Source organism: Alligator mississippiensis, chromosome 10, assembly GCF_030867095.1.
Source record: "Alligator mississippiensis isolate rAllMis1 chromosome 10, rAllMis1, whole genome shotgun sequence".
Classification (NCBI taxonomy): Eukaryota; Metazoa; Chordata; order Crocodylia; family Alligatoridae; genus Alligator; species Alligator mississippiensis.
In genome coordinates, this window is record NC_081833.1 from 3587436 (window position 1) to 3613184 (window position 25749).

Here is a 25749-nt window from a genome sequence, read left to right on the forward strand (position 1 = left end):
GCCCCTCGTGCCGGAGCTTTTACTCAGTCTGGCAAGTATCTTCCACCAACAGCGACCGATACCAACACCACTGGCCTTCACGTCATCTCTAGAGCCCTACAGAAACAGCTAGGTCTGCTTCTCACAGAGGGAGTCGTATCATTTGACGGGAAGGCTACGACAGTTGAGATTAAATATCACACTTGGAATGTGCTTAGTTCAGACAAGTGGCTTGAAACGCATACCCTGAACACCACACTTGCACCAAACCTCGCGTCACGGGGGTGTCAAATGCTGCTCACTTTTGTACAGCCAAAGCAAGTTTACCCGGCGGGGAACGGGACGAGCGCTCGGGAGACGGAGGATGCCGTACACACCTCAAGAGAACACGCTTGCCATGTTGGTCAGTTTTTAAAACTTTTTTTATTTTTTAATTTTTTTTTAAAGTTTTTATTTTATATTATCTACAAAGGTTTGTCTTTTTTTTTTTTAACTTAAAAGTTACATCACTGTCTTGAGATAGTGATCACCTCATCAAACGTGATTTATAAATAATAATCCATCAGTTTGACGATTAGAATTTTTTTACTGAACGGTTTCAAGTTTAGTTAGAAGTAAAAGGGATCTCCGAGTCTTGATTTTTAGTGATAATAGCAGCAAGAATCACTCTTGTTACTTCCTTTGCTAGCTGATGAGTTCAGAACTTTGAAGGGTCGTTAAAAAATAAATAACTTCCAGTTTTCAGCAAGCAGAGCTGGGGCACTTGCAGGACTCTGATACAGTGCATGGAATTATGGAATAGCCCACAAGTTCCTACATGCCTCTACTCAGTCCACATCTCTCCCACTGCAAGATGAACTGTTAGCATTCCTACTGAATGTTACAAGAAATCAATTTTTTTTTTTTTTTTTAAACAAAATAAATGAAATTCTAGTTTTTCTGTGCTTCCAGTTGGCAGAAGCAGTAGAAGGAGGGTTTTGGCCTACAAAAGGTATCCAGCCTTTCAGTTACTCCAGATCAGCCTTACAACTGTTGTTGGTGGTGGGCTTGTACTGCAAAAGAAAGTGCAAAAGTCAGTAGCAAATTGGCAAAGCCATGCAACTGTCTGCTAGTCCCCTGGGCACAGGGTCACTACTCCGCTCAAGCCTTGCAAAAACCTGCATTAAGATGTCCTTTGGCTGATTGCTCTACCTAATTCCCTGGAAGCCACAATTTGCTCTCCCCACTCATCCCCCAACACACAAAATGAGGTGTTTGTTCACTACACAAGATCACAAGCTGCTCTGAAGGGGAACAAAGCATTTAAGAAGATTAGGCAAGATTTACACGTGAAGAGAGTAATAAAAAATAACCAAAAAACAAGGAGCGCCTACTTTTCCTCAAGCAACGGCACTGCAAAATAGCGCTCTCGGAATAAGGAGCACACTTCCAGCGGCCACTTGCCTTCAGCCGTTGGAAGTGTGCAACGCTCGCGCCCCTCGAGCGCTATTCCTGCAGCTGCCCTCAAGACCCGTCACTGCTTGGCGTTTTAGGACCCAGACCATTCAACCAGAGGCCACGCGGCAGCGCATCCCCCAAGGCAAAGGCAAGAAGGTGCAGTCCCAAACTCCACGGCCATCAGTCCCTGTACTTCAGCCTCGGCTACGTTAGCTAAGTCTTGCACACGTACCACGCTCACACCTGCACTGCCAAGATACAAATGCTAAGGGCAGAACAGCCGTCTGCCTCTAGCAGTTTGCCTCGGTAAAAAAAGGACATCTTGAGGATTTTTTGTTTTCTCTCTTTCTCCCCACACCTGGCTCGCACTGCTCTCCTCACTAGTTTGACCTGGCTCAGTTACGGTGCAGGTCTCCCAGGCACACACTCCTCACCTGAAGGGTGCGTCATATAGGGGAAATGTGTTGTTGTCGAGACTGGAATGGGCTGTAGTGCACTTTGAGCGATGGCGGCTTGGGGACCACCAGGTGGCTGTGTCGTCATTAGCATCATTGGAGCATGGGCAGTTGGGTGAGAAGGAAGCATTCCTGACTGTACATGAGCCTGAAACAAAGAGCTCTTTAGTATAATGGTCACAAGGAGGCAACACTCCTGGCCACGGGGCTATCAAAGACTCTTCCGGCCGTCTCAGGAAGTCCGGAGATTTGCTCCGCTTGTGCTAGGTTGGCCAGTGCGTGCAATGGGGGCCGAGCCTGCTGCCTGGGGGAGGGCCTCAAATCCTTGCTCTCTGCCCTGCTACGAACATCTCTTCTCACTACCGGCAACTGGGGCAAGAGTCCCTTTACTGACTAAGAGCACAGGAGAGACCACCGGTGTGAGGGTGGGGGGATTGGGGACAGCAGAAAACCCCCGTGTGTCATTGCTAATGCTGAAAAGCACCTGGGACTGGGACGCCTTTCCTACGCAAAGGATGAACTGGCGCTGGGCAGAAAGACCAACTGACTGGCCCTCCACATGGCACAGGAGGTACTGCAAGGAAAACCACAAAGCAAAGGCAAAGATTGTGAAGTTCTCCTGAGAGAAACAGAGACTTTGCAACTACACTAACTTGGTTGCTCACATCCTAGACTCCCCCAATGCCTCTTCTTGGCTGCCTACTCAATACCCGCTCTTTCCCAAGCCCAATGGCCTTGTTCTCAGCCAGGCGGGTACTCATTCCACCCCTTTATTCTGCTATTCTGTCACCTCGGATGCATCTTTAGTGCAGCTCAACACATCCAGGTTCTCATATGCCCCAGCCACATCTCAAATGGAAACGGAGATGCAGCTTGTCGCAGCAGATCACCCCGTGACAAACAAGCAAGTATGCGTCTCCCTCAGCTCCTTCGTGGCACTTCATGGACAGGAGGCAGCCACAGGAAAGACCAACACTTTGCAGTTGCAAGGTCCTCGCTATCTCAGCGAGGTCTTGGAAGTCCTCAAGCTAAGCAGCGCCCCAAGCCAGCAAGGTGTTTGGCTGCAGATGGTTTGCAGAAGTCAGATGTGGTCCTTTTAGCACATTTCGTTAGAGAGAAAAGCCCCGCTGCTGTGGGCAGATAGTCCCAGGGTCTGAACACTAGCGCGGGCAGGAGCAGGCAGCGGAGGCCCCTCGGAGTCACTAAACATCCGAGTGCAGAAGCAGAGTCCCCTTCTGGCCGAACCCTTCGGCACTCATTTTACTGCCTTACTGACGCCCTTCCTCAAGCTGGGACATGCATGCCTTCCAGCAGCCCCAGAAAGCTCCACACTGCCTAGGGCCCCTTTTTCTGCCCATCAGCCATGTCTTTCCAGCCTTTTCTAACATCTGTCATGCCTGCAGTGGCATTTCTACCCCAGCCGGGTGGTGGTTACTGTCCCTGTGGCAGCCACACATGCAGCAGCTCAGGCTGCCTGTGCCACCGTCCCAGTGCTTTACAGAACCCTACACCTGGGCCCGTTCTCGGTGCTGGCTCACGTGACATGCTGAGCTCCACAGGAGACCCTCAGAGTGCTGCCCACTGCACACGACGTGGGCATGGATCCCCAGGGCCAGCCTGCTGGGAATCTCCTTGGTGCAGAGAGCAGCCCAACAGCACTCGGCGCCACGAGCCCCTCTGCTGTCATGGGGCTGAACCCCAATCCCTCACATGCTGAACCAGCATTGCCCCACAACCACAACCCCAGGGGACCGGGTCACTAGGGACTCGCAGAGCAGTGCCCGGTTCGGCGGATTACTGTGCGAGATGGCCGTGCCCGTCAAGCCAACAGGCCAAGGCTCCACAAGCCTAGCCCAGAGGCAGAGAAGCCTGGTCTCAGCTCCCCAGAGGTACTGGAGACTTCACAGCAGTCAAATGCTGTTGCAGTACCACTGGCACCCAATTCTCCTATTCATCACTATGTCCTGGGCTCCGGGAGGGATCACAGACCAGTACTCCCAGTGGAGGGTGGTGTCCTGAAACACCAGTATGAACTGGCGGTTGCACGACGGCACCATCTGCCCCTCCCCGCCCCTGCAGTGCACGTGAGGAGACTGCCTCCACAGAGCAGCCCGCCTGGAGGCTCGGCACTCCAAGCATTTCAGAGGGGCAGCAGGCAGGACTTTCAAGGGACCGCAAGGAGCCAGAAAGTCCCAGTCCCCAGGACTACCCGAGCCAGGACAGATCGACAGCCCACTGAGCCCAACATCCCATTTCTGGTAGCATCCAGGTGCTCCAGCGGCAGCAGCAAGACCCCAGCCCAGAGCCACCAGGCACAAGCCAGCTGGGATTTCCTCCTCTGAACCCAAGGGTAAGGCAACAATAAACCCAGTGACAGTACTAACACCTAGCCTTTGCAAGGAGGCATTAGGCCCAACTCCTGGCTGGCCTGTGGAACCAGCTGTCCGGGGGACAGAGCAGAGAGCTTAGCAAGATTCACGACCAAGGACTACCAGTCACACCAGGTCACATAGCTTGAGCTGTTTGCTGTCCTCCTGCTGCTAAGGAGCAGTCTTCCCTCTAGGCAAGAAAGCACACAACTGTCTTCTAATCTGTGTGCTCCGCATAAGCTTGTCCTCTACTCAGGTCCCTGAACTCGAAGGTTGGAGCCAAGGGCTGAAGGCAGCATCCAAACAGGCTTTGCGCCATCATCCCTAGCTGCCAGCCAAGCAAATACTCACTGGGTAGGCCTGGACGCCCAGGCAGGTCTCCCTCCCTGCACCCTGTCTGGAACCCCACCCGTGCAGTTACAATTCTTCCTTGCCTTTGTCTAACCTGAATCTTGGTTGCCCTCACCCCAAGGCTGACCAGTGACCTCACTGCCAGCCCTTTCACAAGGTCCTTACCCTCTCAGGGCTTCCCAAAGCTGTCACAAGCATTTCCCTGTTGGCTGGGCTTAAAAGGGTTGAGCCTTGTGTTCGCAATGGGTTTCGACAAGCACTGGAGTGGAGCCCCACAGGAGCCGGCTAGGAAACATGGGGGGTTACCATGTTCTGGGGCATCTAATGGAGCTTCCAGATTTCTCGAACAGCATTAGGCAAATAGAGACCTAAGCAACACAGCTACTAGCCAATGCTGGGGGAAGTGCTGCTAGAAGGGTCCACTCCCCCGACCAAGTTACCCACGTGAAACAGGCAACACGATGTTTCTGGAAGGCTTCAAAGTGGGTTTACCTGGGGTACGTGGGCCATGTGTGGCGGATTGGTATAGGCAGGCTGAACATGGGAAGGATGGATGGTGAAGACGGTCTGTTGTGCTGTAGGAAAGCTGTTCTGCGGAGACTGTGTGTTGGAGCCTGGCGTCATAGCAGGCGGGGTCGGGGCAAGCCCCGCGTGGTAAATGGCCGACTGCTGCTGCGGGTTGGCCAGGTGGAGGGCCTGCGCGGCCTGGTGCTGATGGTGCTGCAAAGACAATGTCGCGGGAGGAGGAGAGATTAGAGCTAGCTTGTGTGCATCCACGCTAGCACCCAGGGAACAGCCCCACGCACGCATTCACAGGGAAGCCAGGACACGGTGCTCAAAATTGACGCTCCCAGAACGCACGTCCGGGCACCTGCTGTGCGTCTGCACCCGCTTGCGAGAGACGAGCTCAGCCATGGCACAACACTTCCTTTGTGCACCTTCACAAGCCAGGCTGCAGGGAAGGGACCACGACAAGGTGCCTGCAGAACCAACCTATTTCCCCACAGCCAGGTAAGCCACTACCTTTCCTCCTCCTCACCCTCATCCTATAGTGATGGGCTGATCTCAGGCTCACAGGACAGCACAAGACCAAGACCACCAAATCCCCAGCACCCCACAGTTCCTTGACAGGCATCTGAATACAGTCTCTAGGGAGGTTACATTTGCCCCCTGAACTGATACTCCTCAGCATAGATTCTCCCTCTGAACAAAGATGCCAAAGTAGCAGGCGATGCAGTGTCCCCCACGCATGGATACCTGCACTGGGCTGGGAGCAGGGTGGCTTCCGGCATGTTGGCTTTGCTGCTGGCCTGTTGGCGTAGCAGATGGCTGCGGGTGAGAAGGATGCGGATGCAGCGTAGCATTGGGATGGGCATATTGCTGAGCAAGGGAGCCAGTGGAAACTAGAATGGAAGAGGAAGTTAGTGAGACCCAGGACTTCAAATGCCCATTATCACACAGCCGCCTCCACTGGAGGATGCGATTGCTTGCTACTGCTACTAGAAATTGGTCCTTTTTTCCTGAACAGGTATTACCTAAACACCTTACCTTAGCTCTACAAATTTACACTAGCTTTTGTGAAGTTTGCCCAGTTTGGCAGGAAAGCCTATAAATAACCATAATTAAATAATTCAGCTTGATGACGTAACAGGTACTGGACACCGTCACAAGAGCAGTATTTTATCTTTGCTTTTAGTCACGTGGACCAATCCAAACAACAATTTGGAATTAGCTGCATCAGAATTTACTTTTTTTTTTTCTTTAAATATGCTAATTTCCACCATCCACAAAGTCTTTGGCCTTATATCTAGCTAACCTCACCATGCTACTTTTCTGGAGATCTCATAGTTCAGTCAGTGCATGCATTTTACATGTACACCGACACATACCATGCATGTGCACGCAAGTTAAAAGGGACCAATGGTATAGGCATAAAAGCCAATTTTAGTTATAGCTGGTATCTTGTGTGTGAAGAATAAAAGTCCCCTCTTCCTCTCATGCCTTTGTGTTCCCAGTCTGCAAGCCTTTTGGTGTTCAACGGAAAACTGACCCCAGCGGAAAACAACTTAAATGCCCAAACCAGGCATCATGTATCAACTTCAGCTGTGCAAGCTATGGGGTATCCCCCAACAATAAAACCAATGTATTCAGAAGGTCCCCAGTGAAAGGTTTGGTCACATTTTGCTACAAAATGGACAACTCTGTTGGCCTTTTGCTCTGAGGCTGAAGCCACAGCAAGTGGCTCCAAAAACAATCTTCACCGCACCATTGAGGGAAAATTTAACCAACTGTGCCAGTCCATGAGGAACAGAAATGCTGCCCAACACTTGCAGTTTTTTGATCCTGTACAAGTTGAGAACACAAGCCACCAAACCAGGCACAGCTCCCAGATGCCGTGCAGTCACTACATACTCACACTGGGCATTAACTCCTTCCAACCCTGCGACAGACAGCATGCGGGAGGCAGTGCTCCACTGGCACTGAGTCCAACTATCCCTAGGTCCTGAACCCAACTCTTGCCCCCAGCCATGCTCACATCACCGAGTGCAGGGGCCCTGTACGATCCCTCAGTAACACGTATGTGGAAACAGAGGGCTCTAATCCAACTGTCCTGAGAAGGGGGTTAAAGGAGACAAAAAATGTAAATGCCTCCAATAAAAGGACACCTCTGCCTGGACGGGGAGTAGCCATCGTATTGCTCTGCTGTGTACCCCAGACATGTCCCAGTCACTCACTTGCCCAACGCTTCCCAGGCCAGTTTGCCATTACTTTTCCACTGCCTTCTGTTCGATCAATCATTTCAACGCTGCTCCGCTCCCAGAGGGCTGCTTCTCCTGCAACAGCCATCCAGGAGGTCTTACAGCACGTTCAACCCTGATAAAATAATACTTCTGTCCTTTAAAAGGCATCACCAAGCCTTCTCCGACCCCCTGCTTCAGGCCAACCGTACAACAGTGGCATCCACCAAGGTCCGATTCTGCAATGTGGATGAGCTCTGGAGACGACATCGCGAGGCTTTTGATCTGCAGGACGAAGGCGTTATTTTGAGCCTGCCTCTTGTTACGGCACTGAAACAGATGTCCCACAGGCACTCTCAGCTGGGAGTTCAGTTCTTTGAGCTGCAAAATTTGCCTGAAACTGTCCGTGTTCCTGTGCTGACAAACGAGACCAGAGATCTTGCCTTGATAAACCATTTTGATGCTCAAATTTAAAACCAAAGCAATGATTTTTCATGTTGCTACTAGGGTTTCATCGACAGCGGCACCAGGTGCCTAAAGCAGTGACATATTTCTCACTTCCTGCAAGATCGGCTGAACGGGGCGTTTTACACATTCCAATTCAAAACCAGCTCCTTGTTTCCGTTTCTACGTTTCCTCTCTTCAGGGAACTCTTACTCTATTGGACTGGCTCCACGCGGAGATATTCCTACGACTAGTCCAAGGCAGGTGGGAAGCGTCTCCGTGTTAACGATGGGGAACGGAGGCAGAGGGACTCAGTTCTTTTCCGAAGGTTACACAGCACTAGGAACTGCATCCAGCCCTTCCAGTCTTAACCACAAAGCGACCCTGCCTCCCTGCTGAGGAAGCTCGGTTCCACCCAGGAAGGGATACCGAAGCAGGAGTTCAAGCTGCAAGATACTCCAAGTTTCCCACATCCAGCCAGCCTTCACTCAGGACAGGTCATTCCTCAAGCTACAGAGGAATAAGAGACAAATCACAAATCTCTCAAGCATACAAGCTTCGAAGAACGGATTGGGCAGGCAAGTCACCAGCACACGTCTGTCTAGTCCTCACGAGCGATCTAAGTGCAGAGGAACAAAAGCAAGTCGTTGGCGTCCAGCAACGTATCCGACAGCTGGGGAGAGAATGCTGCTTGTCAGCAGATTTTTGGTTTGAAGACCTGGGATTCATTGCTGTCTGAAATCTCAGATTTCCATCTCTGCAGGGCATTTGTCTTCATAACCTACTTCAGTCAGCTTCAGGTTTTTTAGGTATAACTTCTATGTCAGATGCTGCAGCAAGTTTTGTTTTAATGGTAAAACTGAAGAATAATTCCTCTTTAGTCTTCCTGAAGCTTTCTTACTTGAGTAAAACCTTTGTATGGAATCCAGTTAAGCCTCAAGAGAATCAGAGTCAATTAAATTGGAAGTGGTGGGCACCTTTCATACAGCCATGGTGCAGACTTCAATTCAGGTCACTTGAGAAAGGTTTTTTAAATTTATTTCTAAAGAATCTGTTTTTCCAGAGCTATTGATTCCTTATGCTAATCATCCCATAAACAGGTTGAGACAGCATTTCATTTTGTAAAGGCCTTTCCTTCCCTTTTATTATCAAGTGCGGGAGAAAACTCTGTGCATGTGCTCTCACTGATCTCCATATAAAGTAAGTTTCTTCAGCATCAATTAAGTTCTAGGGAGATTTAAATGATGGTGGCACTTGATTACTATACACGGAAGCATCAAGAACTTAGTTTTGCAAAATAGTCATGAAAAATTTACCATTCCAGAAACAAATCAAACTGCCTTTACTATGACAGCTGAGTAAAAAAGGGTTTGTTCATCAAAAGAGAGTCACCCTATGCATATTTTTTTAGTCATCTCTATCACCACAGAAAGGAAGTATAACTAACAAGCCAGCAGAAGTCATATTACACTTCCCTTGACCCATAAGCAGGACTGTGGTTTTCCACAGTTTATTGTCAAAGGGTACAGAGAGATGAAACAATTCTGCCAAATTAAAAGGGGTGGGGGGGACTGCTGCTCGTGAACACGAATCATCAGATGCATTACAACTATTCAGCACGTGCATTCAATTCTGTAGTAAGTGGGAGCCACGCTGTGGGGCACTTTACCTTTGAATGAAATAGCTGCCAGAATTACCAGGGTTTAGTTCTCACCTGCTCTAGGATACAGCAGACATCGCGAACTGATGCAGCGTGTCACCCTGACACGCGGTGAAGTGTTCCTTCTTAAGCCAATACCGTTGTTTTGAATGCCCATTCCCCGATATGGGGTAAAGTGCAGAGAAAGCTCTACTTAAGGATTTAGCCGTGCCACCTCAGTCTGAGCAATCAGATCATCTCACCTTCAGCAGAAATGCTCTCTCGCCCCAAGTCATGACCTCTCATTTCCTAGCAACACGCACTAGGCGATTTGCTTCACACCTACAGCATCTTCTAATCAAGCCAGATTCCCAATGTGGCTGCCATTTCGATAGTGAAAGCCAGGTAAAATAAGCAGTTCAGCATTAGATCGGGCAAAACACCAGAAGGGTTTTTTAATTGCTGAATTCAACCCCAACTAAAATCAAGCCAGAAAACACACACCAGAGTCAACATGGGTGACACCACAGACAAAAAGGGGAAAAAGACAGACAGCGTAAGGCCACAGATACAGGCCACACGAAGAAATGAGAGCAGCAGAGACCACGCAGAGAACTGGCCCCAGGCTGAAGTCAACCTCTTCACCACAGAAGCTCCCATTTCCCTTGCAGAAAGGTCAGGGCTGACAAGGGATTTAGTGGTAGCTGCCAGTGGTGAACACACTGGCAGCTGGACCCTACTATTCCAGATACCGACCAGGGAATTGGCTTGAAGGCTACTGCCAGACCCAGTAAGATGGTGAGGATAACTGCATTTAAAAGACCTCAGTTTGAATGGTAGGAAGCAAAGAAATAACAATGTCTCTTTCATCGTATAAACACATACAAAGTCATTTTACACATGTACAGTGGAGTCATTTAAAAGAATACCTACTAAAGGAATGAACATGGTAAAAGGATTTCAATGCACCAAACCAAGATGCATGAACACAATGAAACCCCCCTCCAGGGAATCCGAGCCAGTGTCTGGTATGCAGCCTGGCAGCTGACAAGAGTCACTCCGCATGTCCCGCGTGCCAGACAAAAACCAGGTTACCATCCTTTCAAAACCAGCACGTGTTCAGGACCAGGAGTTACATGTTCTTACATCCTCTTGAATGAGCTGACCTACAGACACGTGGGTGCACAACAGCAGATGGCTGCTACGAACACAGGCAGATGGAAACATTTACTAGCTTGCTGCAGTACAGGAGCAGGTTGGGGAGACCCAGGAGTGAAGTCCCACCCTTCCCAGCAGAGCTATCCAGTGGGCAGGGCTGGATGCAGCAGGATGACCGTGCCTCAGCCCAGCCCAGCCCAGCCGCGGATAGCTGCTGGAACCGCCGTCCTCACTAAAGGAAAAGCTTGCTTGCTGGTTTGCATATTAAGAGTAACATACTTCATTTTGGAATGGTCACTGGGATCCACGCTCCCGATCCCAAACACAGGGGCCACCAGCAAAAGAATCAAATCCTCAGTATTTCCCTTGTCCATTTGTTTCACCTGGCCTATGCCAGATCTTCCCTCCTCCACCATTCTGCTTTTGCAGTTAGGGGTGACCGAGGCCTGCTAACAGTTCACAAAGACTACTCACCGCTCTTGTTCAATGCATACAGATACACTAGACTTGGGCCATCTAAGATATGCTAGGAAAGAGGCTGCAGAGACCAGCTCGCCACTTGGTGTACTGGCGCTGGACAAGGACTGCAAGGCCAGGTAACGCATCCGGCAGTGCTTACTTGACAGGGAGGAACCCACCCCCAGGCACCAGCAAAGAACATGGTGCCGAGCATGGAGCCATCTCCTGCAACTACCCCTGGAGTGCAGGACCTGGTCCTCCCATAGGGCTCACAGTTCAGACCTCAGCATTTTGTTCTTGGTAAAGTACTAGCATTCCCTTCCCGATTAACCCAGAGACACCCAAAAATCCCATCTTTGGGAAGGGGCAGAGGAAAAGGAGAAGTGTGCAGAAGTTGTAAACTTGGAGATGCTCAGTGTTTGGTCACCCCTGCGCAGCACAGGTATTTTGGTTGCAGATGACAGCTGGGACAGAAGAGGTGGTTGGGGGTCATTTTCATTTCAAGATGCAGCAGACTGGTTGATGCAGCGTTTGTTGCACAACGCATGACATTCACTCGGCAAGCGCAAATACATTTAAATGCATCCATTTCTCAGACAGCTCAGTCTACTGCGCATTAGCTCTAGGTGCCTGTAAGGTCAGTCATTCAACAGCTCCTTTCCTGGGTTCACAGAAAGCAGCTTTCCTGCATTTTCCTGTCTTTTGGCTTGATGCAAGGAAGAGCTACTCCTTTACCATGTTCGTTCCTTTAACACCTATTCTTCAGAAAGTGCTTTTCTGTACAATCAAAATTAGTACAAAAAACCCAACTCACTGGCAAAGTAGAAAGAAGGGCCTGTCTCCTTGCTGTATGGTATTTTGGGACATGCTGAATTTGGGAAATAGAAAGGTAAATTAGCCTCTTGCCATGTGCATGATTCCAATCTTCTGGAAAGGTCAACATTCATTTTGTGCAGATTGTAGGTTCATGCAGATATATGCATTTGTTCAGTTAGTACTGCTGGAGATGGCCAGCAAAATTTCTAACGTAGTGACACTGATATAAGTAAGTCCCAGGAAGGCCTCTGTCTGAACGGTAACACCAAGGTCTCCAGTTGCTCTTGATTTACAATTTAATACAAATAAAAATAAAATAAAGAGTACATCTGTTAAGGGGCCAGGATATTTCACTAAAAAACTTCGGTGATGGAGTTAACAGTTATAATAAAGCAAACAAATTGGCCCTTTTTTCAACAGCACTATTAGTGTTCTTAACAGCGCCGTAAGTCAGGTGATCGGTTCGCTCTTAGTCCCTGAGTTACCAGGAGGTTATAACATACCCACCACTGTACTAGTTAGGATACGAGAATTTACTCTACTGCTGAGACAGAAAACCAGATAGGGTTAGAGAAAACACCAGACCAATAAAAACATGTGCAGAAGAGAAGGAGGACCAAGAACAAGCAAAGGAATCAATGATTTCTCTTGTGTAAAACCAAGTACTGGTTTTATACAAAGCCTTTAAAACACACAGGGAAGTTTACACAGCAGACAGCAATTATCTAAAACAGAGTCATTTGACTAAAAAATGGTCAAACTACTGAAAAGTTAATTGTTACAGGAATATATTTGCCCTCGCAGGTTAAGATTGTCAGGGGCTCTCCTGGCAAACCAGACCCAGTGTATATCATTCTGCAGGTGACAGCAACTAGACAAATTCAGTTTGCCCCTTCAGTGACTGGTCCAGTAAACTTCACTGATCAGTGATAAAAAGGTGCACTGAGCCACGGCAGATAACACGGCGATAAATGGCCCGTAATCTATGGAAGGCAAGAAGCGCCAACTGTTCTTTGGGACAAGCAGGTGGTTTAATAGGGCAGGAGGGATGATCCAGCATTAAGTTGTTTTTATTGGACAGTTAAGGCCAAATATTGCTGCTTTGTTCCAGGATTAAGCACTTAAACCATGTGGTTTAAGTGGCTGAAAACTTACCACCCAAATCAGGCAGGTATCGGAGGCTTTTTACAATTTTCCTGCTCTACCATTTGGTTGCATCGATGGATGGTTTAATATTTTTTCTTAAAAGTGCCATTACTGAGACACAAGCATGCACCTGAGTGCAGCACTAATTCCTGGGTTTTAGTGGCCATGAAGTTCAGCTACTTTGCTTCCCTTGAAGATGCTCCTGTTCCAGGAGCTGAAGAAACAACAGAAGCGTGCAACAGCTAAGAGCAGTGAGGAAGAAGCCAGCCAGATCCCCAGGAGTTAGTTACCTGGTACTGGACGTATCTGGCAAACCCATTCAACTACACAGCAGAAACAAAGGGGCGGGGGGCGGTCTTCGAGTGCTTCAAACACTTTTCTTTGCTGTCACAAAGATTTACCAGGCATAAGCGATCAGAAGCATTTCCGATGCAGTGTCTTCTGGCATGAAGGACCCTTTTGCAGAGTGGCTAGATAATCAAATGGGCAGAAAAAGCTTATTTCTCTTCTGTGGCAGGTGACTATTTTTTGAGGCAAGTAATGCAACAAAGTTACAAAAGTGGAGTTTCGGTTCTTGCTGGGGCACTTTTCCCATTTTAAGGAAGTGCTAGAAAAGCAAAATGCTTTGTAAGCAGTACTACCCAGTGCAGCTTGCAGACTTCTTCCTCAAACACCCATGCACGCACACAGAACATATCTGATAGCAAATGGAGCAGTTCTTCCAAGAACAATGAAACGGTATCCCAAAATATCATCCATTTGGTTGATGGACAGAGGAGCCTGAATGCACTTCATCCCCAAAGCAGCAGGGGAAAAATAAAAATCAGGGAATAAAAAAAAAAAAGGCAGAAGTAAATGAGAACTTGCTTGAGTGACTTTATTCTAGAAAACAGAAGTAGTGGCTGTTATTCCTAACTGTGCATGGCAAAAATCATGCAGAAGGAAGTTGTTACTCTAGATTCACCAAACAGCTCTGAAAAAAAATTAACATCAATTTGAAAAGTGCTTTCCAAGATGTGTTGTCATACCCAATATACAGATGTTGAGGGAACAATTAAGATTTATAAGAAAGTAATACACGCCTACAAAAACGTTATTACAGATATCCTCTTACAGTACAAGTCAAAACTGCAGACATCTTAAGAGCTTGTGTTGTCTGGTTTAAGCTATTATGAATGTATCCAGCAAAGTGCCCTATAGCAGTTTACCCCGGCAGCAGTACATCAGCTTACCCAATGCTACAATTTGCTCACGCAAACAGCCAGCTATTGATGCATGGAAGCTGAAGTGTTGCTTTCCAGACGCACGGTAGTTCCAAGGTCTTCAAGAAGCTAGCATGCGAGACACTTGCTGAAATGTGAATGGGGAATGCTCTGCATCTGAGCTACTACGTTAAGAGTCATTCGCTAAGCCACTGATGGAAAACCTAGCCGGCTAAACAGGCAGTTTAATGGAGTCACGTTAAAGTAGGCAATAAAGGACATGCCTGAAGATGCCAAGAACATGCTTCCATCACCCAATGCAGATACTTTCCTTGTCTGACATTTATCTCCATCTTTAAGTCCCCAAAAGACCATGGGTCTGTGTCCTCAGGGTCCAGTCTGTGACAACCTATTCTGAAGAAAAACTTTGCACCAACTGCCCGTACTTTTATGAAGCTTGAGAGACTCTCTGCATTGTATTTTAGAGTTTCATTTTTCCAGGATTTCAGTGAGGTTGGTGCAAGCAAAAGGTGACAAACCGATCATTCTGGAGAGTCCTGGTCATCACTGAAGTCAGAGACTAAACACTTAAAACATGAATTTTAAATATTTATATTCCGTTTACCACGGAAACATGAGCCTACACATAAAACGACACTTCGCTTGGATGACAGTCTGTTAATAGTATCACTATTAAGGCAGTGGTTTGCCAGTTATCAGAAACAGAAGTCTCAAGTTCCAGAACTGCAGTCACAGTCTCATCACAGAACTTCAGCCCCGATTAGCCCAAGAAAAATCAATCGGGGTACGTCGTGCGTAGAGCATCAAGAAGTTTCCAAAGACTTCATTCAGCTGCTATCCCTTAGCACGGTGATTCTCAACTTGGATGCCATGGCATCCCGGGGTGCCCTGAGATCCTTTCAAGGGTGATGCAGGGTGCCACACAATGACAGCACTGTTAGTGCACAAACATGATTCACAAGATAAACCCAGGGATTTCAAACAGGAATCCATAGTGCCAAGAGCATGCTGAGCTCTTGTGGTCTCCGAGTTGCTTGCAACAAGAATTACTCTACTGTTTTTCTGTTGTCTAAAATGGGTGAAAACAAAGTTGGCATTTTACAAGGGGTGCCTCAAATCTAATGAGGTTGAGACTGCTACCGTAGCAGCTTCTCGCAACTACGTTTCCTCTCAGTCACCTGCCCCTTGTTGAAATTAGCACCCTGGGGTTATTTTCACTTTATTATTTTGGGTGACTCAAATTTGCGATGCGTTGCTTGTTACTTTCATGGCCCATAGGCCGGGTCTACTTACAGAATCTTAAACGTGAGACCCAGATTTGAAGTTTGAGATTAAATATATCCCTGCACAATGTAACAACTTAAAAAGTTACATGTAACACAAAACGTTTCCTACCATACATAGCATGCGTCTGCTCATGCGCACCATACTGTGTTGCTGAAGAAGATACTAAACCGGGCTGTGCATGGGTCGGCGGGGCCATCATTCTAGCATTGCCCTGTATTACAGGGCTATAGACATGAGGATGCTGTGCCAAAGACAGGAGAAAAATGAAAGTCAAAAACTGTTGTTGTGCAGAAATTAAGCAGTCTTTCATCAAGCTAGTGCAATACATCTTTAGAGACACTTGATGCTAATTTGGAAACTTGTATCTTACTTTGCTTTTAACTAAAAAATGACTCCCCCACCCCCCAAGCCACACACTTGAATCACCTTTTTCCACACTGCCCCTTCAAATGTAATGCAAGCAGTAACTTCCACGAAAGGAACAGAGTACTGTTAAGCAGTCACAGAAGGAATCTTCCCAGTGAATAGAAAGCTATTAAGCTATGTTCAGGGACTGAAAAAATATGCAGCCATCGAAACACTAGTCCACTTATTCATTCAAAAGAGATATTTATAGTTAATGGTGACACAGGTATTCTATATCTGAGGTATGTATTTACTGATAAAGTTTACACTAATGTCTGCAAATGACTTTGAACAGAGCCACCCCATTTGAATGAACACAGACATTTGATAATTCACCTGCTGCAAACAAGAACACGCCAAGACATGACACCAACACAAAGGTGTCTTACCTGAGACTGGTAGTGTGGCACATGCTGCACAAGAGGCTGATTAGGGAACTGCTGAGGGCTATAGGCAACATACTGAGTTGAATAAGCTGGTGGTGTCGCAACAATCGGAGGGCCGGCTGCTGATGCGGGATGCATCATGGTGCTCTGATGATGCTGGTCTTGCCGCTGTTGTGGCATATTTGGTACTACAAAGCAAGGAAGACCTCATGTGAGACGTGTGGATCTAGAACAGCAATGTACTTGAATACCCTCACTACCAGCTTTAACCATGCATTTTACAAGCAAGTGACAGATATGAGTTTAAACAAGAACGGAGTGACCGCCTTCCCATAGGCAGTGTTGGCTGCTCCAGCAATGATTTGGTGCTCACATCTTTTACATGCTGCCATGAAAGATGGGACAACAGAAGGAATCTCTTCACCACAGTCAGAGCTAAAGAGGTACTCAGTGCTAGGAGGAGGAGGAGGAAGGGGGCTAGCAAAAGAAAGAGTACATCTAAACTGTAGGACAGCATAGAGGTACCAGAGCTAGCTCAGCACAGGCTGGTTCTCTCTGCTGAGGACAGACAGGGTAATTTAGCACTGCTGGGCTCCTGCGCTGCCGCAGTTCCAGGGCCCAAGCTGACTTGTCTGTAGGCAGCTCGGGTAATTGCTATGCTACACTGCAGCAGATAGACCCACAGAGCGAGAGGAAGAGGGGCAGCGACATTGAAGAGGCAGCAGCAAGCTTGTTTGGGAAGATGGCGTTTCACTTGCAAAACAAATAGAAAAAAGCTCTTAAGGCAAAAAAGCAGCTTCAACAACATGAAATGGAGCTTCAATGCCTGGGACTTAAAGGCAAGCCCCACATGATGGTTGAGAAACGTGCATCACAGGAGAGTCACAAAACAGAAGTCACTGCAACACTGAAGGAAGGTACTTAAAACGAAAGAACAGAGCACTTCATCTGACAGCAGAGAGCAGGGAAGAAAGTGATTATATTAGTGGTCTCTGAAACTTAAAGGCCTACACAGTGTTTCATTAGGAGGGGCTACACTCTGCAAAGCTGTCCTGCACGCAACAGAGACTTCATCTACTGCAAACACGCGCTTGAATGGCTTGAACACCGACACTTCCTACGTGCTCTCACCTCAAGGGAAGAGGGACATGGAGAGTAAAGAACACAGTACATAACTGGTATAATCAGAACAGTAATCCCATGTAGTCAGACCTGCCCAGCACCCCCTCCCCTTGGGGGATTTGAAAATAAAATCCTTTTGTGAGTTTTTATTTTTGCTTTCTGGTTCATAGCTTTAGGATACGCTTATCTAACTTTTCTTCACAACTATTACAGGTATTACCCCATCTTTAAAACCAGAGCAGAGATGCTCTCACATTCAACTGCCTCCAGTAACTGGGGCTTAAACCCAAACCAGCAAAGAATGCAAAACTCAATAAAGTGTCAAAACAGACAAATAGACAAATGTAGAAGTATTTACTGTAACAAGGCCATAGCAAAACAGCTCCTGCTTTCTGCACACCAGGTGCATTAAAACGTAGGCACTGCCCTTCAGTTATGTATACACACCAGATAGCCAGGCATCACTCCCAGGGAAGCACAATACAGCCCTAGAAATACTGGGTTAAAGCACTTATTCCGTTCTTTGAATGCAAGATGGATTCAAAACCTAGTGAGCTCATGAGAGCAGCAGGAAGCCATTCTGAGTGGTGCTCCAAGACAGCAAGGAGGAACAAAAATAAACTCTTTTCTGCAGGGTACCGTGGAAGTTAGTGGAAGAATACTATAAAAATATCCTACTGAGACCAAATCAATGCTCTGCTGCAACTGCTACAGAGAGATCCTCTTCTTCACCATCTGGGAAATACGGGAGACTGAGCTGTTTGGCAGCTGGATGTTTCAAAACATTGGAAGCATTTTGAAATGTGGTCACCATGTACTAAATTCAGATGCATGCAGTCCTAGCATCACACAGCATTTTTAATAGTCAACACAGAATTTGCATTGCTACTTACTTATGCTGATTAAATAAGTAAATACTGGCAGAGAACAAGGTAACTTAACGTCATCTGGACAACGGTGTGCAAGTCTGTTTCTCTATTCATGCCACATGCAGTCTTAAACTGAACAGGCAGTATTACTCTCACCTTTACCTGCTCTATATGTCTTGGCTTGGTTCACTGGCATGGGTGTCATGGGAATAGGATACAAAGGCTGAAATTAAAAAAAAAAAGAGATTAGAATAGGCCATTTAAAACTGTCCGAGAAACATCAGCTAGGCATTTTCAGCCAGGACTCTGGTAACAGTTTGTAACCACAAGTGAAAATCAGAAGTAATCTTTGTTCTCTCCCAAGAACTAGTGCATTTTTTATTTCTCCAAGACAAACTATAAAAGATGGCAAGTGTCAAGAGCACAATAATTACAGAGGAAACCTAAATGGAGGAAAAGAAAAAACACTATCTGAAAAACACCTCTACACAAACCTTTCTGTTGGTGGAGTGGCTGGAGTGTGATTCTAGGGAAACGAGTACTACCTTTTCTTACTCACCACGGTTATGAGGGGAGGTAGTGCAGCCATCAAACATTTAAAATGGGGTGTACAACCCCAAAGCATTTGAGAACCAGTGAACTAGATCATACTTTCAGGAAAAAGAAAAAAGGAGTAGAAACACACTTGTAATCTAAACTCTACAATGATCATTTATTTTAACGTAAAACCTTATCCCACAATACTGACATTTTAGTGCTTTGTTGAGGTCACATAATGATTACAATCAAAAAAAAAAAAAAAAAGAAAAAGGAGTTGAGAGTTTGTTTTTGTTTAATTTGTTGCTACTAAAAATGAACCCGAAACACATTCCAGTAGCACAGCTCTGCATTCTTGTGCTGAAAGAAGCTGCACCACAAACATTTATAGAAGTTTGATGGTTTGCCGAGTTACATGGTATCAGTATTTGAAAGGGCTGCAGCCTTTCCTAGTATGACCTGTTCCTCAGCCAAAATACCAGGATTCCCTATCAGCTCAGAAGAGTGCAATAGAATCTAACTTGCATATGGAAGCCACCAGATAAGATAGAAGAGCATTCATTTAACATTTTGCAAGGCCAGCTTTAGCTTTACTGTAGCAATCCTTCATCCCCACCATTCACTCACTCAGCTCCGCATAGGATCTTGCTCAGTCAGGACTACATAAACACAACACAATAATTTTGGTCAACAGTTCAGTGCTCTAGGCTTGTAAGGATGGCTCTAGGTCAATTGTGTAACAGAATTCCCCTGTAGGTATTGCTATTAAGTTTGTCTGTCCAGATGTCCAAGAACATGTGGTCTGCAACAATCTCCTCTCAAGGAGAGCAGTGACTCAAGGTATAACATCGGCAGAAGAAAGTCTACAGGTCAAGTTTATGGCAGATGCTGCACATCTCATCAAGCTACTATATAGGGTGCAGCCTCTATGATGAGAGCAGTCTAGCAACATGGCTAGGGGCTGAGAGGGGAACGAGTGCTAGAACAGAACATAAAAAGACCACTGCACACCTGGAAGAAAACATCAGCCCACTTGTCAGTCGTACGAGGGCAAGCAGAAAGCAGAGCAAGGGTAACCCAGCTAGTAAGAATCACAGTCCCTTTGAAACGCATCGCCCCAGGAATTCCTATAAAAATTTAAAATTCAGAACACCCACGGCAAGAGGCAGCTCTGCATGTTTGTGGTTAGGTAACGGCATAAGCCAGAAATGAAACGGAACTTGTACATATGTATAATGGTGTCCACTTCCACGAGCACTCAGCGTAACAGCCAGCACAACAGGCCTCATCATGTTCCTTCAATTTTTAAAGACTAAGCACTCAGATATCACCTGAAACATGCCGAGAGCTTCACATTCTATCAAGCAATTAAACTTGAGTTGCTTTACCTGCACGCCCGGACTCACTGGAACTGGGTACATCATATTTGGTGCAAAACAGACAGGTTGAGTATACACTGGAGTCGGCTGTTGATGACCCACCATAGAAGGGCTGGGCTGAGCCTGTGGACGAGGCGAGGTGGGTGTCGTAGAGGGCTTTGGCTGCAAATAAACAGAAGTGGTCAGCTCGGTGTCGGGGAATGCAGAGTACCCCAATTTATATCCTGAATGTGAACCTTATTTGTGCTCCTATATAACGTTTAAACTGACCAGAAGGACTGAACCTGTTCACCTGCTTGCATGGAAAAGCTGAGAAACTGAAAGCAAAAGTGTATTAGGATTCCAGAACTGGAAAGACTTGTGTTCGAGCTGCTGCCTGTGCTGGCAAATTATTAGGCAGGAAAATTGGTTCAAGCCAGGGAGAGAGACAGGACGTGGAAAACCACTGTCCAACATGAAGGAGCTGACCCGAAACAGGAATGAAGAAAAACCATGCGATTGCAGTTACCCAAGATGTCTGTAATGTACGTGCCAAAATAAAACAGCAACTTACCTGAGCAAAAGATCGAGGGTTGAACTCCTTTGCATTTGGATTAAGTGTAGATTTTCTAACTTGCCTAAAGAAACACATACAAGGAATTCAAGGTTTAGAGTTATTCCCCAACAACCGTTTCCCCTGAATTTGTCCACGGTTCAAGTTTTAGAGTAACGAACATCCCATAAAAATCTCATCTGAGCAGGCTTCTGAGAAACATGACAGGTGATTAGGATTCTGAATCCAAAAAGATGACAAAGCCAGTAGGGAAATACAAATCGCCCGAGCGAGGAACTAACATTAGAGGGATGGGGGTGAGGAGGGGAATGCAACTAGGTTACAGAAAATACAATGTTAGCCAACTAAGGCTACATGGACAGTAATGTCCAGACAAAATGCAACCACCATGCCTGTTTCTGCACAGCCTGCCTTCGATGCAAGTTGTAGAATTAACAGAAGGGGCAGGAGGACAAAAGGACTTATTTTACAGCCTTAGCACTGGTTTATTGCATGGCACCAAGCAAGTCATTCACCTCTGCCTCACTTCTCCTATCTGTAAAATGGAGATAAGTTCACCCACTTAGCTCAGAGGTCTTCAAAGTCTTCATTCTTTTCAAGCTAGAACCTGGTTTCATACTATGCAAATGCTAAGAAATTACTTTCTATCCTCCGCCCCCCACCCCAAACAAAAATACTGCCTTAAACCTGTAATTACTTACTCAGCGGTATCTTTTTTCTCCTCTTTATCCTCCTTCTCTTGTTTACTGCCTGGTCCAGATGTTTGTACACCTTGGGAGGTTACTTCTGGCCCTCGCTTCTGCTCAGAGCTACTACTAATCGATGGAGAAATACTGGGACTATTCGGCTTGCTACTGCCACTGTTAGAGTTGGCATTACTGCTGGTTTCAACAACAGATTCTTTAGAAGTTGATTCTGTTTTCTCTTTCATTGTATCTCTTGATTTCTCATTTTCTCGGTTTTTATTTAGCAGCTGATCCACTGTGTCTGGTGTGGAACTTGGCTGTAACTGAAAACAAAGAATTATTAATACTTTCAGCAAGTATCATCTCCCTGCAAACATGCAGAAGACAATTCTTGTATGATCAGAAGGAATGTTCCATTAAACGTGTATCGCTTCAGCATGAAAAACATTTCAATTGAGGATACACTTTTTTGTTTTGAAGTTTAAGAAGTGCACACATATGGGGAGCCTCCATGCAGATGTTAAAAAAAGCAATTTGGTGGAGCTCAAGAAATTCCTTTTCATTTTTTAAGGAAGGAACAAATTAGGACAAACCCAAGAAGTCTCTATATATTCTTCTCTGCAACTTAAGTGACACTTAACAATTAGGTAACCGATTTAAAACCCATTTGTGTTCTTAGGTATTTAAGAAGTTTGGTTAGAATGTTTTAGGAAAGTTATTAGACACAGCACGGTACATCTGCTGTTGCTGTTAGCTAGCAGTTTTGTAAAAGGAAAGACCTAATACAGCTTACTTCAAGCAGCTAAATGTGTGTTCTCCCAACGTTCTAGCTTCTTGGGCCCAGAGATCAACAGGTTCCAAGCAGCATTTCACTAGAACATCTAAACTGTAATCTAAATGTTGCATATTCTTATCTCACTGGGACACCTGATCACTACAGGCAGATCAAGCAGAGTCACCACTGACTTCATACTGGCTTGTGTCAATTTTACATGGATATTTTTTGTGTGAATTACATGCCAATCTGAACAGTTTTCCTGTTCATAAATATGTTCAGCTCATTAATAGGAAATCTAGACTCACATCAAAGGAAGAAAAGTGCATATTGGCTGACTAAAAGGTAGTTGTGCATATGAAGCATACTTACCCTAAAGTCATTCTTAAATTTCTTTAAGTCATCAATCTGTTTTCTGTGTTCTGAAACAACTGGAGATACACCTGCCAAACATAATATACATATTCAAAGTCTAAACTCTGACTAAGCACAAAGCAAGTTCAGAGTCACGAACATAAATCTTACAAGAACAAAACAGATAAATGCCTTTGATTTAAGAGGCTGCTGCAACTCCAAGCAGAGCAAACACTGTATAGCAATCCTAATCCAGCCAAGAGCGGAAAAAGATGAAAAACTTCAAGGGCCAAACTAAGGGATGAGTGGGTGATCTCAATACATTTCAACCTGGGGATTTTAAGTTAAGCTCTGTGCAGATCTCGAGTTGCAATCTATCCTCCTTTCCTCTTGAATTTGTCTGAAGTAACTGATCCACTCATTTAACACAGAGGAAAATAAAAGCAGCTGCTTGTCCACTGCAGCTCTTCATTCCTGTTCCCCCACATTGAAGCAGTCTCACTGTATTCCACTACTTCCACATTCAACAACAAATAGTTGTTACATCCATGGCTCTTAGGCCATCTGAAGTGCAGGTCTTGAATGCCTTTTCACTGAGACCAGATCAAAAATCTGCAGAGGCGTTGTATGTTAGAAAGACAGCAGACCATAAAACCACAAGACGCACACTATATGTTACACTCCACTAGCAAGAATTTTTGCAGTTTCAAGTTACAAATTCAGTTTAAACTAAGACAACAAGGGGACCCAATTAAAGCAACATGATGTACAACATTCATCCAAATTAACTAGAAAATTATAACATTTTAACATACAACTAGAGCTGCCTGAATGAGAGTGAGATTATTATGGAACAATAGTTCTTGCTTATTTATATGCTTATTTCCTCACATACAGCAACAACTTCTAATGACAGCTTATGCATTTGTTATTCTAAATTTGCAAACTTAATACAGGTTTGGGTTCAATTTATTTAAATATACAGCTAGCGCAGAACAGTTTTACTCCACCCTCCTACTGAAGGAGGGGTAACAGGTACTGCTACACAAATATTTAGCATACAATTCTACAGATGTTGAAAATCTAGCTGAACAAAGGATTTCTCAAGCACTTGCCAAAAAATCACTTACTACTAGCACCCATGCTTCAAAATGCACGTGCCAAAATGGAAACCTTAAATTTTTCCTTGAATTCAAGGAAAAATTTAAGACCAAAGAGAAAAAAAAAATGAACAAGTCCAATGATACAAAAGAGGATGTTTCAACTGTGTGAACATGAAAAGACCAGGCTACAAGGAAAAGTTGAATGAAAATGCTGAGCACACTTTTGGCTGCTAGGAGAACTGTAATAATGAGGAAGCTGAGAAGTTTCATGAAGGGAAACCAGCCTATTTTTGGTCAGTTAAAAAGGAGTTTTAATAAGGTTTGTTAACAGAAGTGTTCCCCTTTTATTTGATCACTGGACAGAGTGGATAAAGAAGAGCATTCCCTCTGCAGTTGCTGATGCCGTTCAATTTCACAGCTGCGCAAAAGTCGAAGACAAAGGCTTGCGACTTTCACTAAAGTAACTATTAAAATGTTGATTCCATCAGATGAGGCTGCAGTCTGTACTTGCAGCTCTGGGAATTCCTCCAGAACAATTAACGAAGTTTTAAAGATACCAACCTTTGTTCTCAGGTTTAGGAAAGCTAGGTGAAGTCTCACTTGGCTTAGTATTTTCCTTGTTTCCTGCTGCAGTATTTTGCCTCTGGTCCTGAAGTCTGGTATCTTTAGCTGGAAACAGAATTCCAATTCAGTGTTATTTTCACACACAAACTGATCAGAAATAAGGACCGTGAAGAAGGAAATATATGGGGAAAACTTTAGGAACAGAAGAGAAAAATCCTCTGTTTTTCATCTACAATCTCTCTCAAGTGTTAATAAAATTACTTCTTTTTTTTTTTTTTAAATGAATTGTTATGATACATGATATGGGGCTGAAAGATTTCCCCTTTTTTACATTAGAAATTCTGGTTCTGTCTAGGCCAGAAGACTCTCAGGAGTCATCTAGAAAATTATTTTAAAAATGTGGATAAAGAAAACCTCTGTTCTGGAATCCAACCACCTCAGTCCTTTGATTAAGAGGCGAGGGAGGTGTGTGTGTTCCAAGACCTTTAACTAATCTAACAAAAGTGACTTTCTAGCAAATGCATGGATTTCTTTATGAAGCAGAGAGCAGGCAGGTCAAAAACTCAATTGTTTCAGAAATCTTGTGTCAGGTCACTTTCAGCATCACTATGATCTAGTCTTATGAGCAGCAAAGAACAATCAGAAGTTTGCTAGTCTGTCCAAATGTTTCTGCTATGGTAAGTGTTCCTCCCAGGAAAAAGGAAACTGATACATAGGGAAATCAAGTGACAAAGAGAGAGAAAAAGCTGTGCTTTCTGCAGAGAAGTGTAGGGTTTGGTTACGTGAATTTCTATTCTTCCCTTTGGCTGAAAATAAATCATTCAAAGTACGATGGGAATTCACCTTCACTGGATGGGGTGACTGCTCTGTTGGACGCAGGGCTAGCAGGTGTGGGAGAGGCTGCTGGAACTGGCATCGCAACTGATTCAGTAGGAGTAGTTCCAGCTTGAGGAGAGGACAAAGCTGCACTGGTGGAACCGCTGCTCTGCCTTGGTGACCTGGGCCTGTGGGTCTTGGGGGATAATCTGGGAACTAGAAATAAATTACAAAAAAAAAAAAAAAAAAAAAAAAAAAAAAAATAATATGGTTAATGGATAAAAATCAAGCTGTCCAAACCACTCCATATTAATAAAACAAGGCTTAAAGAACATGCTTTAAAAAAACAGCACAACAGTGTACAGGAATTGAAAACCTGTTTACCTTGCAGGTACATTTCCTAGTGCTTTACAGTGCAGCATTTCAGATAAGAAGTGGGATTTTTCTGCAGAAAGATTCCCTCAACACATATTCACTGCCCTGTGGTCTTACAATGAAGCTGCAATCCCCATCGGTCCAACCACAATAGCTCATATTAACACTTAGTTTCAGGCAGAGCAAAAAAGGTGGCCGGCCTTCTATACAAACAGATGTAAAACATTTTTTTTTTTTTTAAATGACTGAAAGATGTAAGCATCTGACAATCAACTTGCTTTGCACAATCCTCTAGAGACTGACGCCTCCTGGAAAACTGAAGTA

The 25749-nt window shown here is 45.3% G+C and overlaps 1 protein-coding gene and 1 long non-coding RNA gene across 11 annotated transcripts in view; one reads left to right on the forward strand and one right to left on the reverse strand.

The window, feature by feature from the left end:
• Positions 1–383: 383 nt before the first annotated feature.
• The window catches only part of ATXN2 (ataxin 2), a 66741-nt gene continuing 41375 nt past the window's right edge, over positions 384–25749 (reverse strand). For 6 of the 10 annotated variants that reach the window (XM_014598476.3, XM_059713367.1, XM_059713363.1 and 3 more), the window contains 14 exons: positions 25078–25266; positions 24232–24339; positions 22586–22656; positions 21454–21761; positions 20753–20816; positions 20209–20361; positions 18440–18506; positions 16296–16480; positions 15610–15742; positions 11844–11897; positions 5849–5994; positions 5084–5311; positions 1851–2019; positions 384–1031 (listed from right to left, as the gene is read on the reverse strand). In XM_014598476.3, coding sequence (XP_014453962.1) covers positions 1003–1031; positions 1851–2019; positions 5084–5311; positions 5849–5994; positions 11844–11897; positions 15610–15742; positions 16296–16480; positions 18440–18506; positions 20209–20361; positions 20753–20816; positions 21454–21761; positions 22586–22656; positions 24232–24339; positions 25078–25266 — 1904 coding nt within the window. In that variant the 3' untranslated portion in view covers positions 384–1002. The remainder of the gene's footprint in view (positions 1032–1850; positions 2020–5083; positions 5312–5848; positions 5995–11843; positions 11898–15609; positions 15743–16295; positions 16481–18439; positions 18507–20208; positions 20362–20752; positions 20817–21453; positions 21762–22585; positions 22657–24231; positions 24340–25077; positions 25267–25749) is intronic. The other 4 variants (XM_014598477.3, XM_014598478.3, XM_059713364.1 and 1 more) reach the window with 4 other exon arrangements.
• LOC109282988 (uncharacterized) lies at positions 5310–8885 on the forward strand. The gene is made up of 2 exons (XR_002090017.2): positions 5310–5602; positions 6607–8885. It is a non-coding gene; the product is annotated as an uncharacterized LOC109282988 (long non-coding RNA).